At 48.0% G+C, this 18,497-nt stretch overlaps 5 protein-coding genes across 5 annotated transcripts; 4 read left to right on the forward strand and 1 right to left on the reverse strand.

The window, feature by feature from the left end:
• The first annotated feature begins 997 nt into the window (after window positions 1-997).
• On the forward strand, window positions 998-1,924 carry LAESUDRAFT_729078 (uncharacterized protein). The gene is made up of 3 exons (XM_040909567.1): window positions 998-1,246; window positions 1,297-1,422; window positions 1,473-1,924. Exons 1-3 carry the CDS (start codon window positions 1,025-1,027, stop codon window positions 1,620-1,622), a joined length of 498 nt encoding a protein of 165 aa, XP_040761244.1. The 5' UTR covers window positions 998-1,024; the 3' UTR covers window positions 1,623-1,924.
• A 2,924-nt stretch (window positions 1,925-4,848) lies between these two features.
• Window positions 4,849-5,326, forward strand: LAESUDRAFT_729079 (uncharacterized protein). Its single transcript, XM_040909568.1, has 2 exons — window positions 4,849-5,170; window positions 5,222-5,326. Exons 1-2 carry the CDS (start codon window positions 4,920-4,922, stop codon window positions 5,313-5,315), a joined length of 345 nt encoding a protein of 114 aa, XP_040761245.1. The 5' UTR covers window positions 4,849-4,919; the 3' UTR covers window positions 5,316-5,326.
• A 2,584-nt stretch (window positions 5,327-7,910) lies between these two features.
• LAESUDRAFT_729083 (uncharacterized protein) lies at window positions 7,911-9,394 on the forward strand. The gene is made up of 4 exons (XM_040909569.1): window positions 7,911-8,242; window positions 8,299-8,622; window positions 8,677-8,802; window positions 8,857-9,394. Exons 1-4 carry the CDS (start codon window positions 7,973-7,975, stop codon window positions 8,998-9,000), a joined length of 864 nt encoding a protein of 287 aa, XP_040761246.1. The 5' UTR covers window positions 7,911-7,972; the 3' UTR covers window positions 9,001-9,394.
• Window positions 9,395-9,741: 347 nt separating this feature from the next.
• On the reverse strand, window positions 9,742-10,219 carry LAESUDRAFT_659674 (uncharacterized protein; the record flags this gene model as incomplete). The annotated part of the gene is made up of 2 exons (XM_040904822.1): window positions 9,742-9,841; window positions 9,954-10,219. The coding sequence occupies 2 exons, from the start codon at window positions 10,217-10,219 to the stop codon at window positions 9,742-9,744; spliced, it is 366 nt and encodes a 121-aa protein (XP_040761247.1).
• A 7,165-nt stretch (window positions 10,220-17,384) lies between these two features.
• LAESUDRAFT_761855 (uncharacterized protein) lies at window positions 17,385-18,371 on the forward strand (the record flags this gene model as incomplete). Its single annotated transcript, XM_040912983.1, has 3 exons — window positions 17,385-17,845; window positions 17,906-18,111; window positions 18,187-18,371. The coding sequence occupies 3 exons, from the start codon at window positions 17,385-17,387 to the stop codon at window positions 18,369-18,371; spliced, it is 852 nt and encodes a 283-aa protein (XP_040761248.1).
• Between the last annotated feature and the right edge of the window lie 126 nt (window positions 18,372-18,497).

Genomic DNA, 18,497 nt, shown 5'->3' on the forward strand with positions numbered 1-18,497 from the left:
TAAATGTGACTGTACTCTTGAACGCATCTGTTTCTATTAGCGCCTCGGGACTGCTGGATTTGATCGCGCTGCTTACAAGTCGTGATGGGGAGCAGTACGAGGAAGCACCTGAATTAGCGCCACGGGACTGCTAGATTTGATTGCGCTGCTTGCAAGTCGTGACAGGAGCAGTGTGCGAGGAATTAGGGCCGTCGGACTGCTTGATGGGGAGCAGGCACCTGGATTAGCGCCATGGGACTGCTAGATCTGCTTGCAAGTCGTGACGACTTACAGGAGCAGTGTGCGAGGAATCATTAATCATTAATCAGGGCCGTGGGACTGCTTGATGGGGAGCAGTGCGAGGAAGCACTTGAATTAGCGCCACGGGACTGTAGCAGTGTGCGAGGAATCGCCGCGGCACTACTAGACATGACCATGCTGCTTGTACATGTCTGTTGTTCTCACTGGTAATTATCGCCGCCTCGTGGCCAATATCGTAAGCTTCTTCCCTTCCTCGAACGCTTGTCTTCTGCAGATACTGACTTGCTGCCAGTAAATGCCTGCTGCTGAGGCCGCGTAAACTGGATATCCAGCCCATCCTGTTACAATGTGCCATCACCGCGAAGATATTGACGCCTGCAGCTAGGGTTGTATTTAGATGCAGCCAGGCTGGCAGCAGATGTCTCGTCTCGCGGTCCTTCAAGCAATGTCTTACGAGTCGTACCGAGTACATTCCAACTATCCTCTGGATATCACTACCCCCCTGAGCTGTTGGCCAGCTCTTGACGGGGTCGTCCCACCAATTCGACAGTGGTCCTCCCCGTCGTTGCAGTCCTCACCAAGATGCGGCTATTCGGGGCTCAATTCCATGGCGTACACAGGGAGCGACTGGGCGAGCAGCATACCAGAGGTATCATATACCGCGGGCAGGCCCTCCACCGGAATCCGGGAGACTCTCCGCGAGGACGTACACTCGCAAGCACAGACGGACTGGATGTCCCGTTTACAAGTATACCATGCCGCCTTCGACGAGGAACGTAGTACAATGTCGGCACCGACAGACGCGATTATTCCTCTCGTGCCCTACATCAAGAGGAATTCAGCGTTTAAATACAATATCAACGTCTCGTTTGTTTCGATAGACGAGACTGTCGGCATTCGCTTGTCCGATGAAGCAGGTGCCAACTACGGAGGATTGGCAAACGGTGATTGCCTTATATTCGATGCCGCTCAAAATGTGCCACAAAAGGTATCTTTTCGAATGGAGGTTCGTCTTCCATGACACAGATTGAAATGCGGACTCAAGAATTTATACAGTGGCTGGGCTATAACAGAATGTACCATCAGCAGATCAACGTGCGAACTTCTAGCAATGTTTCGACCGCCATAACGGTGAGAAAGCTGGCGCAAGTTGTTGCATTCCAGTTTGAGCAGATGAAGAAGGTGTGCAGTGCACCTCGTATGTGTGCCCCTTTGCTCAGAATTTTTGATAGGGATGCATTGCTAGTGGCCACGGCTGCAGCATCCCGAAATGGGCATTCTTCCCGTATGGACCCATTCAGAACGACAACGTCATTTTGGCGGGGATCAAGCAGGTCTCCCAGGGCACAGTTGAGCCGATATTCTATTATCGGCGCGCATGAGTGATTTGCTGGAAGTTGGACGAGGATCGGAAACATGGAGGAGTTTCATTTTGACGGTTCATAACGTTCGACGTCTGTTACGATACGGCCGGCCTGGAGCTTGCGCCCGCCTCTTTTCAATTCGACACGACTAGCACGAACCATCCTTATTGATTACGCACTTTGATGTACCTGGCCATTCGACAAGACCGACTCGCCATCCTAAAAGCGGGAAGAACGGAATAGGCGCAACCACACCCACTTTGGATAGTTCAGATATTTTTGTATTCACTTGTAGCACATTTTTCAATCAGCAAAACGAGAAACAATGCATTTCGAGGAAGAATTTGCGCCAAAAGAGTACGATAAAGCCTGATAACACAGGTCAGAGCTTCGATCAATCCCATCAGAGACAACAATCGAAATTGCCTCCGACGCAAACTCCTTCGCGGAGTTGCACACGTTGCCGCGCATGCGCGGACTCAAATCAAAAGATTCTTGTTCCCGCTACGACAGTAGTGGTGCTTTTCGTATGCGTCGTTTGTTGAAAGTTTTGTTTCCTCTCTTCGCAAAGACCCAGAAATGTGTCGCACACGATCTGCTCCTCGTAGCGGGCGCTGCTGGTACCGGCCCTAACATTATCTTTCAGGCTGTCAAGACACTCTGATCGTTAACGTTGGAAGAAGGCTCCGAGTCGCAATCCAGATTCCAGAATCCGCATCACGTGAATGGCGCCAATCACTTGATTGTGCGATCAAAGAATGTGTTTGCCATGCTCATCGCATGCATTTGTGTGGAGTCTTAGGCTGCATCGCAGATCAATCTGTTCCTCGGCGATGAGCTGGCGGCTCGGACGTTGGTCTGCATGAGCTTTCTCTCACCGGTATATTCGACTGTTATACACTTCCCCGTGCGTGAACATCGTTATTCAGACTCCTCGGTGCACTAATGTGAACCGTCAGCTCCAGCAGGCTCCGTCACAGCTGAGTCGGAAATGAAAGGCCCTATACATCGCGCTAATCCACGGTTTGTCACTCAGTCTGTCGAACTTCGTTGTGTCGTCTGCTTCGATTTGGACTAATGTTTGCCGCTTCTCTTTCTATGATTTATCGTGCGCACGTCATCAAGAGCCGAAAACCGTGAAAGAAATGAGGTCGTACCTGTGTATACCTGACGTCAATGTCAATCCCATCAGTGACAACGTGGAAGTAGACTTCACCTTGATCCGATGATCTACAGGTAATCAAGAGAAGCCGGAGGAGCGACATCGTCGGCCTCACCATCCTGAGGCTTGAATCGGGCGGGATATGGATTCTTACTGTCTTTCATGACTCTCTAACCACACAACGGGCTAGCAGAAACTTTTGTCGCCGAGAAAACACCACTGACAATAGTTGGCGAGTATTTTTAACGATGATTGTTATCTTCTGTATCGATCCGTGGTCCTCTATGCCCTATTCCTCATCGCAGAACCTGTGACAGTCAAGAATCATCGACGGAACATCTTGAATGTTGGACATTGCGCGTAGGGCAACACAAAGGAATGCTGGTACTGACGAGGTAGAGAAGTCAAGTGACGACCGTTGCTCAAGAGACTGGATGCTGTACTAATGCAGGCCACCGCTCAAGGAGATTGTTTGAACGAGACACATGGAGGCGGAGCCACGACACGCAGAACGGTAGGGTCGAGGGGAGGAATCGATGCCATAAGCTCTAATGCACGTGTGCGGAAGCCTGAGAACTTTGTGGTGCTGATTTGCTAGCGGGACGTTCGTCGATCAATATCTCTAACCGCGGTCCTCTTCCGAGAGTCTACTTCGACATTTCGCATTTACGTTCCGGTATCCTATCTAACCTACGCAGGCTCCGGATATCCTCTGACTGGCGCCTACGTCTCACGTTACTACTTCAACTTCGCACTCGAGGTGGGCCCGTTCGATATCCTGCTGTTACTATGGCTGAGCACAGGGCTGTTTATTGCTGTTGAATTCCAGTTGTCATACTAGTACTAGTAGGGCGAGGGGGACGAAGTTGATCTGGTCATGGATCTGAACCCCCGCTCAATTGTACTAGTCATCATACTAGTTTGTGAGATAAATTGCTAGATTCGGATGAAGCCCTTCCTCCCGCCCTCAAAACAGTGACTCGCTATTTGTTATCGCGCCAACCCCGACCGAAGAAGTCTTACACTTCAGCGGGCCATCTGCAAGTTGTCTCGTCCGTGATGCATGAGACCTAAGAGTACTACATGGCGTTATGTTTACCCGCGTGGACAAATCCGATTTGTTGGTGAATACTGTGGATACCGTGGCGCTGATCTCTACTTTGCAGGAACGGCCGAGAACCGTCAAGAAAAGCACGACAAAAGCGTGTTCGCGTGTTCCGTTGCAATATACAGATATCCAGGCTTTGTGCAATCTGTACGTAACCTGCGACCAGTGGTCAGCATACGACTCCACACGACCCCCGAGCCTCGACAGTCGGGCGTAAGGTTAGCGCTGACTAGACTCGGATGTGGTCATACTGCTTGGCTCTGGATCTCGACTGTACGGAAGCTTCGTGGTTCTAAATTCTGTCTCCAATTATGCATCGATATCCTACTTCATTGATTTATTTCTGGCAGCAGTACGTCGGAGCCGCAGTCGGAGCCGAGCGAGCGTTTAGCGTATCGCGGTCAAAGCCTCTTACAGTAAAATGATCTTGGTTATCTTGAACTGGAGTTGGTTCCAGCAACCATACTTTGTTAGACGCGATCATTCAATCACAACACAAAGTAGCAGGCAGACTGCCAATCGAAATCTGGAAGCTTCTGAGTGAAGATATATGGTCTCGTGCCATTATAGCTTCTATCTTCCATCGAAGTAACGGGCAGACTTAGCATCTCGGCAGCTTCTAGCGTACGCGCGCAGCGAGGTATTATTCAAATATATGGCCTCGTGCCATTATATTTCCACCGATGATGCTTGTCCTTTCGTTGAGGATACCGACCCAGTGGACACCTCAGGCTACTGCTGAGGCGTACCCTGGATATCGGTCCTATCCAGCAACAGCGTGCCAATACCGCGAAAGAAATTGACGTTCACAATTAGGGCTGCATTTATGTCCAGATGGGCAGCAAATATTCATCTCGCCATAATTCAAGCATATGCCTTACGAGCTGTGCCGCTGCGTGATCGCCATCCCAGCTGTCCTCTCAATATCATTACCATCTCTCTGAAGTGCAGATCAGTTCTCGAGGGGGCCGTTCCACCGATTCGACAGCGATCCTTCTCGTCGCTGTGATCCTTACTACCATGCGACTATTCGGGGCTCTATTCCATGGCATACACAGGGAGCGACTCCGAGTCGGCGAGCTGCGTACCGAAGGCACCAGATACCACAGTCTGGCCCCCGACCGGGATTTGGCCCCCGACCGGGATTTGGGAGACTCTGCGGGAGCACGTGAACTTGCAAGCACAGACGGACTGGACTTTCCGTTCACAAGTAGACCACGCTGCCTTCGACAAGGAACGTAGATCCTCGCCACGTACAATGTCGGCACCAAAAGATGTAATTATTCCTCTCGTGCCCTACACGAAGAAGAATTTAGCGTTCAAATACCATATCAGTGTTTCATTTACCTTGATAGACCGAACTGTCGGCATTCACTTGTCCGATGCAGCAAATACCAACAACATGGGGTTGGCAAACGGTGATCGCTCAGAATCTCCATAGGAGTGTATTGCTAGTGACCATGTCTGCAGCATCCCGGAATGGGCATTCTTCCCGGATGGCCCCATTCAGAACGACTATATCATTTTGGTGTAAATCAAGCAGGTCTTCCTGGGCACAGTTGAGCCGATACTCCGATATTACAGGCGTGCATGAGTGATTTTCTGGGAGGTTGGACAAGGATTGGGAACATGGAGGACTTTCATTTTGACAGTTCATAGCATTCGACGTTCGTTACTGCGCGTTCGATACGGCCAGCCTGGAGCTTGCATTCGCCCCCTAATCTATTCAGGACGACTAGCACAAAATATGTCTATTGATTGCGCACTTTGATGTACCTAGCCATTTGCCAAGACCGAACCAGGAACTTGAATAACAAAACAGATGGAACTACACTCACTTGGAGTAGTTCAGGTATATGCATTCAGTTCAAGTTGTATTAGTACATCTTGTAACCAGGAAAACGATGCATCTCGGGTGAGAACTTGTGCTGAAAAAAGGTATGGTAAAGCCTAAGACTCAAAACAGTTCAAAGCTTCAACTAACCCGGGCACGGACAAAGTAAGAAGGCCCTCAGTCCAGGATGGATATCTCCATCACGTGAATGGCGCCAATTTCAATTTTGATCGTGAACGTGTTTACCATGCCCATCGTATGCGTTGATGTGAAGTTTGATGTGAAGTTCCTTTGACCATCTGTTGGTAGGTTACGAGCTAGCGGCCCGGGCTTGAGCTCGATTTCTCTCACCGGTGTTTGAAGTATCCAATCGTTCCCCCGTAAATGAACATCGTCACTCCTCGTTGAATTCATGTGACCGTCAGCGAGTCCACGTGGATTTCATCGCGGCTGAGCAGAATTTGAAATTTTGAAAGGCTATCCATATGTGGCGCTACTTCACGATTTGTCCCTCAGTCTGTCGAACTTCGTTGGCGTCATCTGCTTCAACTTGGACTGATGTTTGTCGCTTCTCTTTTTCCATGACCTTTCATTCGCACGTCATTATCAAGACCCGAAGAACGTGACAGAAATGAGGACGTACTTGTGTATGCCTGGCTTTAGCGGCAATTCGATCGGTGACAATGTGAACATAGATCTCGCCTAGATCCGATGATCCACTGGTGATGAAGAGCACCATCCTGAGGCTTGAGTCGGGCGGAAATACGGAGGAGCCTGCTGTTCTTATTGATCCTCTGGCCCCATAATAGATTAGCAGAAATGTTCATTGCAGAGGACGCTACTCACAATAGCTGGTGAGCATTTTAAACGATAATTGCTATTGTTTTCGTCGATCCATGATTGTTCTATGCCCTATTCCTCGCCGCAGAATCTATGGTAGTCAAAAATCGTCGATAAAACATTCTGAATCGTGCTGCGATGTAAACGTCACCCGATACGGCAACACATGGTGGTGACCTCTGCTCAAAAGACTGGGTGCTGTTATGCAGGCCCCCGCGCAGGAGACTGTTCGAGTGAAACACACGAGATGGAGCCACGACATGCAAGGCAGGGTTGAGGGGAGGAATGGATGCTGTGAGCTGTACTAGTGCACGTGTGCGGACGTCTGAGAATGTGGCACTGATTTGATGTTGGATATCTGGAGGCCTGGACGCGCGTCGCTCAATATCTCTGATGCTCAATCCAGAAGACGCGCTTGATATCTATCATTTATGTTCCGTTATCCTATCTTGGAACAAGTGCTACCCTAGTTTCGGGCATTTTTCCAGCTCTCCGTTTTCGGCCCGCAGCTGTGCAGCGAGCTGCGCTCTACTGGTAACACAGCTCGTGCACAGAGTGCTAACCATTGATCCGGGGATGACTAGGACTATGCAAGGTCAGGCCGATATCTGTTCTCCAGTACCTGGCTCATACATCCGCTCTCTCGCTTTCGCATCGTGATTGCATCGCCAAATTTTATATATAATCTGATCGCCCTGATGTGCCCCGTCGATATCCGTTGTTCTCATTTGCAACATGCCGCTGGCATAACTTTGGACGCGAAGGCCACAATATCCATAAAACTTGTCTTTGGACGGTCTTCGCGTATACTCCGCAGCTGCGTGTGGACAGCATAGAAGAGAGCACAATATAGCATGCGCAACATTTGCTCCTTCGCGCGTGACACACGCCAGTGCGCCAGCTTTGTTGCCCATGGGCGAAGATCAAGAACTAGACTTCTCTGTCCAAGTCCAACAACTCTCATCGATAGGTTTCTCTGTGGTCCGGAGACTGAAGCCTACCAGGCTGAATATAAATTATAATCATTTCTCAAGAAGGTCACCTTGATTTAGACAACCTTGTATTTATATCCAAGTGAGTGAGCAGATACTGAGCGATCCTATCACCATGCAAATGGCAAGCTACTCAAATGATCGCGGCCCGCTATGTGGAGCAGAACCCTAGCGGCACCAATTGGTGTGGCCCAGATCCGGCACGCTCATGCATGATCCTCGCTCTGTTTCCAACGTACGTGAATTTTTGTGCATCACATCTTGATATCAAGTTCGCCTGCGACGTCCTGCTCAGATGCACTCTGCGTAGCCTCAACACCACGCTGACTCCTCGCGAGCTCGACTTTGAAGCCTCCGCTCAGTTATAAGTGTTGCTACGCTCCATGGTCATCTCCACAACTACTTACACTCACTGCCATATCGGCAATCCGCATGCCAGCAGGACTTTACCGGTTGCGAGACAATCATCCGAATTATCCTCAAGATCATGTCGCTTGGATTAGCACATATTCCGAGCTGTCCGGTGCTCTGTCATCGGAGACGCACCGGTCCCATCCACATCCACAGCCTTCACTTCGCATGGACCACTCCCACGATGCCCCTACCACACTGGATCAAGCCGCAGCACAGGATGGCATTCAAGACTTCCGACATGCTGGGAACTGGACTTCCCGCCCAATAGATGTCGCACCCGAGTATATGGTATGTTGGGGACCTAAGTTCTTCGAGATTCCATTCCTTACACCTATTCGGAACAGAGCGACGCCAATTATATGTCACATGGAGTCTTCACTACATTTGGCCATGATTCATCCACTCAGGCTGGTCGGCAGCCCCAATCTTCCTCGTCCATCTCGCCGCCTGTACCTATGCAGCAACCGGTTCCTCTTACTCCATATCGATTAAAGCAATGCCCTCGGGGCTGTGACTCCCTTATCTCAGTCTGGTTCCAGTCATTAGATGGAACGCTCGGAATACCACTATCTATGGTGCCATTGAAGGGCACTTGTTCAGCGCTGGCGAACGGTCTGCAGCCAATTTGCAATGGAGATGTACCGGAGAAGGCATCCATTCGTATGCAGGTGCGTGTAGCCTTGTAGTGACTGATAGAATGATGGATGAATGCGACACATCAGTGGCCAGGCTATAGTGTTTCGTACCACCGCCAAATGAACATACGGAATGCCAGGCGCAATCCGACTCCGATAACTGTCAGCAAGCTCGCCATCCTCGTAGCATCGCATACCAGGCTTATGATTGACGTGAGTCACAACGAACTTTTCGCATTTTGTGACTGCTCAGTGATGATCTCATAGCAATATGCCAACTATGACTGCAGTGACGTCACTTGGCAATTTGCGCCCAGAGGTCCTATTCATTACAGCAATATCATCCTTGTCGGAGCTGTACAGGTCTCTCATCGCAGCATACAACCAATCTTTGAATACCTAAGGAAGTGACGGTAACACTGATATGCATATGCATAAATATCAATACTATGTCAGGATATGCGAAGTATGACTGTACATGACAGGACTACCATAACCGCACAGACACTTTATGAATTACAGTAAATACATAGTTAGCTAGGACCCTATGGATATATGCAAGATAGGTACCCAAGCCACACACTGTAGCCATCAGGAGGACGCCCACCACCGACATGGTACAACTTCGGTAATATCGTATCGGTAGCCGTGTCGCAGGTCCCCTTCTCTGTCATACACTGTCGTCTCCACAACGTGACAGCATGTGGAAGAGTACGGTATAAATTACATGCAGTATTATGTATTACTCCGTTGTCTGGTGACGACGGGAATACCTGTCCAATGAGTATAATATATTTCAGTAGTACGAGGTCGAAACTGCGCTTAACAACTTATCGTCCATCGTCCGAGACAGAACGTTGATGCATTTAAACAACATTGCTCACCTTAGGCTCTTTGCGCCTGGTGTAGCGTTGGCGTGGAGTACGAGGGTAATAATGTTATTTTAGCGAGCGGGCTTCGAGGCCAAAATCCCACGACCGTGATGTGGAATCCTCTGCGAATTCTATCAGTTGACTGCGGACACCTCGGAGGCCGGCGACACGCATATTGCATCCTGAGAGTTACAAAGGAGGAATGCAGTGGCTTTTCATCAATCAGGAAGGGCAGATGCGCTTCGGGCTTTTCCAGCTGGACCGAATGACCGTAATTGCATCAGCCCTCTGAGTCCGCAGATAAAGCATCGCCGACGGACGAAAACAGCGAGGATAGCAGCCATCGCTGCTCGCTTGCCATCGTATACTGAGTGAGATCGCTTGCGCACTTCTTGACTGAAAGTTTGTACGCCATAACCAAAAGAAAAGCTCCCTAGAAGGGTAAACATGTCACAACGCATGCTACAATGGTTCCTCGGGCGGGGGACATACCCATAATGGTCATTTGCTAATATATCTCTCAATGCAGCGAGAAAATCACCTAACCCGTGTTTCAGATTCCGGTCAGTTCCTGCCTTCCACCATCCACGCGGTGCCAGGGCAGGGTCCTGTTCTTCTGCCGCCTTTGAAGCACGGAGGTCCCCGAGTGACAAGTTGCCCGAGTGCGAGCTCAAGTACACTAATATGCCATCTCCACAGGGCAGAGTATGTAAGGCGCATTGACGAACACTATGGAGAGCATCATGATCAGCAAACATTCATCAAGCAGCCTGAAGATGGAGAGAGAATACACACCGCATTGCACATTCTCGCTGCATGTCTTGCGGAGTGTGCCAATCTATGGCATACATCAGACCGATCTCTTCATTCAAGTTCTGCTGACCATACAGATTCAATCCCTTTCACCATGCAGGCTACTTTAGTTGATGGAGAGCATGATTGCGACGGAAAACAGACCTCAAAGAATTTCCCTTGCATTGGTCACATGTGGAAAGGGGAGGCACGAAGTGAAGGTCGAAAGAGACATCTGAAATCATACGGAAATTGGAAGAACTGGCTAAAACTCACTGTTGGGTCCATCTCAACTTCACCAGTGACAGATTTTGATTTGACACCTGGAGAATGCACAGAACAGACAACCACCAGGGACAACCTGCGTATGATGACCTGTGTCCCGGGCACGAGTCGCTGTGATCATCAACGCACATCGCATCACCCAGGGATTATACGACAGTTACGGTCTATAAGGAGGAGAACGAAGAGAAGGGGGGAACACATGCAGAGCATCGTCGGAATCTTTTTTTTTTCAAAAAAAAAGCACAAGCCGTTAGCGCGCAACCGAGAACACAGACACGCACGTGATATATTTCCCATGCCTGCTGGGAATCTACATACCGAGCAAGGAATTTGAAACGAGACTGGCGGAAATCGGGCCACTATTTTAGGATTGGGGTGGTTTATGACTACCGAGTGCTTACATGCTATCATAGAGAGCGTCGAATACATATTGCACTGTAGAGATGATGGGACAACAACTTGCGGAGCATCCCGTGGTGGCATCGCATTTCCATTATCGACATCATTATCATTACACCAACAATGCTTCCGCGCCACGTTCTATTGACTACTGTTGTCGCTACAGCCCGCTGGGCATCTTTGCCACCACGAATATCTTCCTAATCTGTTTACAAACTTGAATTGCAGTAAGCATATTTCCAGCTTCAATTGTGACGATCGTCCCTTCATGCTAGGTGGCAGATTACTGAATGCATACCGTGGAACGTAAATATCTCACTTCCAATTCACAAATGAATATATAACCTGATTCATTTGCGTACTCATCGGTACATCAGGAAAACTCAAATATTGCTTTTTAGCCCCCTTTAGAGCTTTTTTCGGTCTAAAAAAGGTATTAAGCCCAAAAAGCATGGGGATCTCCTGGTTCTGCGCTTATTTTATCCTTTTTCTTGGAAAAGTCACACAGAAAGCGCCGGAAAGGTCACGAGATATTCTGTATAAAGACATTGAGCCGGAAAGCCGAACTTCGGCTGCTTCTGATGCAGCTGGCGGATCAATGCCTTTTCACCATCCTTTCCGCTCCTTTTCGAGTAAAAAGCTGTCATAATGTGGGAAAAAGGTGCAATTTCAGGAGATCCTCATGCTTTTTTGACATTTTCTCTCCTTAATCCTCAAAAAAGGTGACAAAGTGAGGAAAAAGGTAAAGTTGGAGTTTTTCTAATGCTACATGATCTCCTTTAATGTATATCCGGATCTTTATATTTCTAAATATGTGCCATGTAACACATCTGCAAATGGGCAGACCTGAGGAGACAGCAGAAGAACTGGAAACTAGCTACTGATCGGATGCTGATTGTTCAAGGGATGCAAGGCTCATAGCACAGGGTGTCTTCATTACATGCGAGGTCCTCAATACTGAAACTACCACATCGACCCACCGACACATGCCTTTCCAGAAGTCATGGCGATGGATATATACTATGGCTGACTCACTATGAGAACCTACGGAGTACTAAGAGCGTCGAAGATGCGTAGAGACTCAGGCGTTCGTACTCCTAGCAGGGAGACAACATCTGTATTCACCTAAGAGCATCGAAGACACGTAGAGACTAAGGAACGTGTAAGTACAAGCAAGTAGTACTAGTGCACAGTATGAAGCTCACCTCAGCATTCGTACTCCTAGCAGGGAGACAACGTCTGAGGGGAGCAGGCGCCGTGCACGAGTATATAAGTACAGAAATAAGTGGGTTGCTAAGCCCGAGAATAAAAAATGTCTGAAAGTACCCGAACTCAAGACTACTGGCTGCACTGGGCGTTGAGTAGCATTACCATATAAGGTAATCAGCACATGCCTAACAGACGCAGCGGGATTGCGTGTTCCAACACTCACTCCCTTGATAATGTGGATGTCTCACTCATAGTGTTTTCAATTGGGGTGCCACTTCTACAATGATCAAAATCAGTTTTCATAGGCTTCTTGAATCTCTATGACTCACTGTCAGCAAATCTATGCATCTGGATATCAATGAAGGCCATATGGAAAAGGCTGAAGCAACCAGGGCATAAAATTGTACCTTGCAGCATGATCTCACCAGCAAGTCCTGTTGCAATGCGCAGTGCTGCCACCAGTATGTTTGTATATATATACATGGATACTATATAGTGGGGAGTGCTGGGAGACAGGTCTCTAGCATTTTGCCTTTATCACGATGCGCGGGTGACTCAGTCACTCGTCGACACCCTCAGACAGCGGCCAGCAGCGATTTCTACAAGTTCTTCACTACTGCACTTTTTGCTCAGCAGATGAACAGCTTGAAACTGCACCACTCCCCTTCTGATGATGCTGATTGGCCTGTTTGGCCTCAATTTCTTCCTGACCAGGATGGATTTGAGCAGTTCATACAGGAGGTTAGTTGTAAACAACCATGCAGAATTGGACAATGAACTGATGCCATCATATGATTTATGCAGATAGAGCAGAAGCAATGCAATGTCAGCCGTTACAACTCATAATCAAAAGAGTAGATGTGATATTGACTGCAACATACAGATGACAGTGAAAGACTCTGTTCCTTGGATACAGTATCAGCCTCCAGTAAAATCGCACTCTATGAAAGAGGTTATAATCGAAAGGCACCAGATTCCAAATGTTTCCTCATCGATCCTACTGGGCAGGGGATCTTCAGTGAAACAGGATAGTAGTTTCAATAGTTTTGGAGAAGATTTCGATGATAGACTGTCTGTCAGAATTATCGTAGGATTTTCTCTGCTTGGGAATAGTAAATACTTCATCTGATTTTCCATTCCCATTGGGACAGTGGCCGGAATACAAGCCTTATCCAAAGCAGATGCACATCCAGGATTTGACACCCCAATGCAATCCATGAAGCTGAAACTTCCAATGCTGCCTTTGCCTGTTCTTGTGCCTCGGATCAGTGAGTGAATAAATGTTCCAATAAAGGATGACATATTGATTCGTGTACGTCTGGTGCCATTTTTGGGTGTCAGCCATATTCGACAAAGAATGGGGAAAGTGCAGTGGACTCATGAGTCTGGTTATTGTATGAGAATTCTGCCATTGGCAGATAGTAGACCCAATCATTTTGTCTGTGGTTGCAGTACATGTGGAGGTACTGTTCCAACACCTGGTAAACCCTTTCTGTCTGACCATCTGATTGGGGGTGATATGCTGTAGACATTGTAGACTTTATGCTGAGCTTCTGACAGAACTCCTGGAATAGTTTGCTTGCAAATTGAGTACCTCTGTCTGAGATAATCTGGCATGGCAATCCATGGAGTTTGAAGATCTCATTATAGAATATGTTAGCGACTTGGGATGAGGTGACTGTGTCATCTGTTACATAAAAATGCGCTCGCTTCGTGAGTTTGTCTACGACGACAAGTATTGCTGTCTTCTTTTCTCCCCTAAAGTCCATGGCTGGAGGAAGTTGAGTGATAAGATCAACTGTAATGATCTTCCATGGTCCTCCTAGTACATCATTGGGCTGTGACAGTCCATATGGTTTTTCTCTGGAGTACTTATTGCGTTGACAACTGTCGCAACCTTGTACATATTTTTTAACCATTATAGACATTCCTGGCCACCAATAGTTCCGAGTGATGAGCTCCAACATCTTGAACCTGCCTGGGTGTCTGGCTGGTAATGTGTCATGATGGAGCTTTATTGAGTCCAGGCGTAGCTGTTGATCCTTGGGGACATAAACCTTTTCGTGATGGAGTAGCAGTCCGTGCTTCAAGTTCCATTCTGCGAGGTTTTTCCCAAATTCGTGCTGTCCTGTAGTCAAAAGTGCACGATAATCCTTGGTCATTATGTCATCTGTGAGTGCCTTCTTGATCCTTTCCAGTAGTTGAGCATCATCAACTTCAGATGCATGAGTGGGTCGAATCACATTGATAGCAAAGAACTCAGGTTTTAACAGCATTTGGTTCGAATTGTCACTGTCTACCCCCCTCTCATGGTCTGGCCTCCTGGACAGAGGATCAGCATGTAGCATATATGGTCTTTTCAGGTCGGTGACTAAGTACAAAATTAAATCGTGTGAGGAATAATGCCCAGCGTGCTTGGCACCAGGATAACTTCTGTGCCTGGCAGAAGTATGTAAGGTTGAGGTGATCTGACCAAATCTCAATGGGTTCTGGATGTCCTTCTAGATAGTGCTGGTATTCTTCTAGTGCCTGAATGATTGCAAGCATCTCTTTGTCATAAATCTCATAGTTTCGCTCATGTTCATTGAGTGATTTGGAGTAGTATGCAACTGAATGCCATAGCTTGTCTTCTCTCAGTTGTTCAAGTACTGCCCCAGTTGCGTAGTCTGAGGAGTCGGTCTCTAGATGGTATGATGCAGTGTCATTGGGGAGTTGTAAGATCGGGGCTGATGTGAACACTGTTTTGAGTGCACTGAAGGCTTAATCTTGCTCTTCCTTTCATTGCCAGGGCACGTCCTTACAGGTGAGAAGCGTTAAAGGTCATGTGAGTTTCACAAAGTCCTTTATGAATCGCCTGTAGAAATTTGCGAATCCTAAAAAGGCCTGTACTTGTTTGACCTTAGTAGGTGCTGGCCAGTCAAGGACACCTTCGATTTTAGCAGGATCCATCTGTACCGAGTTCTTGCTGATGATTATGCCAAGGTACTTGATTGAGGACTGTTCAAAGAAGCATTTCTCTAGTTTGGCATACAAGTCATTGTCCCGGAGGTGCTGTGGAACTGCTTTTACTAGTCATCGGTGTTCTTTGAGATCGTCCGTAAAGATGAGGATGTCGTCTAGGTAGACTACCACCTTTCCAGTGCAAATCAAGTCCTCAAGGACTGTATTCATCATGGTTTGGAAGGTGCTAGGAGCATTGCAAAAACTGAAGTACATTACGGCGAGTTCGAAGAGGCCGTGATGCATAATGAAGGCAGCCTTTTCTTTGTCTCCCTCCCTAATCCTTATGTTGTTGAACCCCCATCTCAGATCAAGCTTTGTAAATATGCTAGTGTCACGGTTTTTACCTGACAAGTCAATATAGGAACAAATGTTATTAGAAGCATATCATTTTTCATCATTTCTCGTCGCACAAGAATCACGTGATCTAATGGGAGATAAGATAACAAGGCATCTAGTCACATGACCTCGGATCTCCCTCGGCATTGTCACGTGACACTGAACTCCTCGGCATGATGTCATATGTCACAATCGCCATGACGCCATATTGCATGCTCAAGAGGAGCCCCATCTCTGTGGGTTATTATTAGGCAGCCAATCAGGATAATTGGGACATGTTGTATGATTGTAGCACTGACCAGTAGAGTAGCGTGTGACTCGCTTACATGGTACTGTATAGTAGCTAGACAATCATGTATATAAGGACCAGCGAGATGAGGAGGAGACCTCAGTCTTATTCTCCTTCGTCCACCACTACCATCATAGAGGGGTCTTACCAGACACTCTCAGTGTGCTATACATCTCTTTGCATCCTCACCTGTGTGATAGCGCCTCTCGCCTCACCAGTAAGTCTTACTCTGTGACTAGCGACTAGGCCTCGTCAGTGGGCACGTCGTATCACCACAGCTCGTCGCTGTAGGCTCTTAGCCAGGAGGCCCTCAAGGGGACTCTAGTTTTGGTTGTCTATCTTTGTCATCGGCGTGCCATGACATTAGAATAAGACTGACCTTTTACGCCCCTACCAAGTGTCTAACACTGGTAGCCGTGCATTTTTGCCCAGAGAACCATCCGTCCAGGGCAGGGCTTTTTCCACACCACTTCCTTCATATCGTTTCACTTCACCTCTACCACCTAAGCCACTTCCTTCCTTCAAAAGAAACAGCACTGCACCGACCGGTAAAGTGCCTCAAGTGCACAACGGTATCATTCTGCCTAATGGACACTACCACCCTTACAACCTCGATCTCAGATGCACTCGTCGTCTGACAGCAAGCAACCTACTTCGAGCCAAGCCCAATGACTATCGCTCTGACCTACAGAAGTTATGCACTAAGGTCAGCTCGTGGGCCGAAGCAATTCCCAGAGACACATCTGACCCATCTGTCCCCATCTACAAACCCCACTGGTGGTCCAACGACGACGCTACCACTGTTCTCACTTTCACGCTCTCAAAGAGTTACCACCCTCTTGGTATAAATGAGAACTCCAAAGGCACACTTTTGGACAATATTGCGCCCACTGTACATGCTACCATTCAGCAGTACAAGGTCTTACAGCAGCCACACATCGCTGCTAAATTCACGGAGGCACAGATCCAGTGTCACGATCGCATTCTGCGACACCTAGGAGCGTTGAACAAGAGAATTGGGCGAGGTGATGACTTCACGTTCGTCGATAGATGCATCGCAATCAAGCTTTGCATAGGACTAGGGAAGATTTTGTTCAGGGGAATCAACAAGGAGCAGGAGCGCGTAGGAAGAGACATTGTAAGGTTCGAGAAGGAGTCGTGCTACTGGCCTTATTAGGACCAGTGATACCTTTGTACTACCACGTCAATAGTTTCATGCCGAGATACACATTTGGCTTTATATACGAAAACTACATCGTGGACTTCTATCGTCCGGCACAGGGACAACTCACAGTCATCTGCACCACATATTTCGTTTACCAACCTCTCATCACCAACTGGCAGCAAGTACTTTATCACTACATAGTACAAGTATATGCCTACACCACCTACTCGGCACCATTCTGTCTCATTCCTGATTTCAAGGAAGAGAGAGAATATTGGCATGACTGAGCAGAAGCCCTACGAGAGGAACTAGCAGAAGAAGGACTCATCAAGGAAGACCCCACGATCCCCTTCTAAATAAAAAACATCATCGCCAGAGCTAAGACCAAGAGTTGATTAACACATTGTCCATCACCTCATTTCCACTATCATCGACATCCATCCCAATGTCTCAGTACAACCTTGGCGGTGTTGCGTTCCCAGGAGGACACACCCAAAGTGAGCCTACCGACCCCTGGAGGAGTCAGGCAAATTCTACATCATCCGAAGCAGGACCAGCTGCCCCTGCAAATGAACCACATAATAGCAGCACACCCAAGGTGTCAGGAGTAGTCAGAAACCCATCACCCACCACCCTGCCAGAGTTTACCACGCTTGCAACCTGGGAATGGCAGGGTATCTCTTACGACACAATCAAGGAAGCCGCCGATGCCACAGCACCCAACACCATTTCAAACGACGTCAAAGAATGGACAATGAATGTGGTGCAAGCATTCATCATGAGAGACATTGTGAGCTCCTACGAAGCACTACGTCAAAAGATGGATGAACGTCACGAGCGCACGGTGGCCTCATTGGAAGAAGAGATACTGGCTCGTATCCATGTCGAAATAATGGCGGTGAAAACGTGAGACCAGTTAAAAGTCGCAAGAGCTCAGATTGGCACCCTCTCCACTGATAATGAAAGGCTCATCAAGGTGAACAATGGTCTGATGGTCGAAGCCCAAGCAATTCGCAAGGACTTCGAAGATTACAAGGATGAAGTAAAGGGTCAGATGGACACCCTTTACAGCAACATGGTCGCCCTGAAGGAGGCACAGGAGAAGACCACAACCTATATCGTTGGGCTGGAAACCCGGCTCAACAATGCTATAATCAATGCACCTCCCACAGGTATCCAACCACCGGCTGGCCAATTCAGTCAATCGCCCCGCTGAATCAAGCTCCCCAATCTGCCCAAATACTCAGGGAGAAAGTCGTCCGAAACCTTCGAGACCTGGTTCACAAACCTCCTCATATGGCTCGATTACAATCACTTCACGGATGACAAGGACAAAATTCGGCAGGCCAATGCGCATCTGGAAGGAGGAGCAGCTCTATACATGAAGGAGTATGCAATCAAGCTCGCCTCTGGACAAGACATTGTGTTATGAAGTGTTCCCTGCTAGAACGTTCAGAACCACATGTGCTTTCTCACACGTACTAGTCCACAACGTGGACAGAGACTTAGGTACCAAATATACCTAACACCTCCAATAGTCAGGCAGACTATTAGCAGG

The sequence above is a fragment of the Laetiporus sulphureus genome (assembly GCF_001632365.1).
Source record: "Laetiporus sulphureus 93-53 unplaced genomic scaffold LAESUscaffold_39, whole genome shotgun sequence".
Classification (NCBI taxonomy): domain Eukaryota; kingdom Fungi; phylum Basidiomycota; class Agaricomycetes; order Polyporales; family Laetiporaceae; genus Laetiporus; species Laetiporus sulphureus.

What these genes read in the sequence shown, in the direction of transcription:
- LAESUDRAFT_729078 (XM_040909567.1), top strand. Translation starts at nt 1,025, where the DNA reads ATGTCGGCACCGACAGACGCGATTATTCCTCTCGTGCCCTACATCAAG. An exon ending in AGGTATCTTTTCGAATGGAG is followed by an intron (nt 1,247 to 1,296) that starts GTTCGTCTTCCA and finishes GAATTTATACAG; the next exon opens with TGGCTGGGCTATAACAGAAT. An exon ending in AGTTTGAGCAGATGAAGAAG is followed by an intron (nt 1,423 to 1,472) that starts GTGTGCAGTGCA and finishes AATTTTTGATAG; the next exon opens with GGATGCATTGCTAGTGGCCA.
- LAESUDRAFT_729079 (XM_040909568.1), top strand. Translation starts at nt 4,920, where the DNA reads ATGGCATACACAGGGAGCGACTCCGAGTCGGCGAGCTGCGTACCGAAG. An exon ending in GTAATTATTCCTCTCGTGCC is followed by an intron (nt 5,171 to 5,221) that starts CTACACGAAGAA and finishes TGTTTCATTTAC; the next exon opens with CTTGATAGACCGAACTGTCG.
- LAESUDRAFT_729083 (XM_040909569.1), top strand. Translation starts at nt 7,973, where the DNA reads ATGCCAGCAGGACTTTACCGGTTGCGAGACAATCATCCGAATTATCCT. An exon ending in ATGTCGCACCCGAGTATATG is followed by an intron (nt 8,243 to 8,298) that starts GTATGTTGGGGA and finishes TATTCGGAACAG; the next exon opens with AGCGACGCCAATTATATGTC. An exon ending in ATACCAGGCTTATGATTGAC is followed by an intron (nt 8,803 to 8,856) that starts GTGAGTCACAAC and finishes ATGATCTCATAG; the next exon opens with CAATATGCCAACTATGACTG.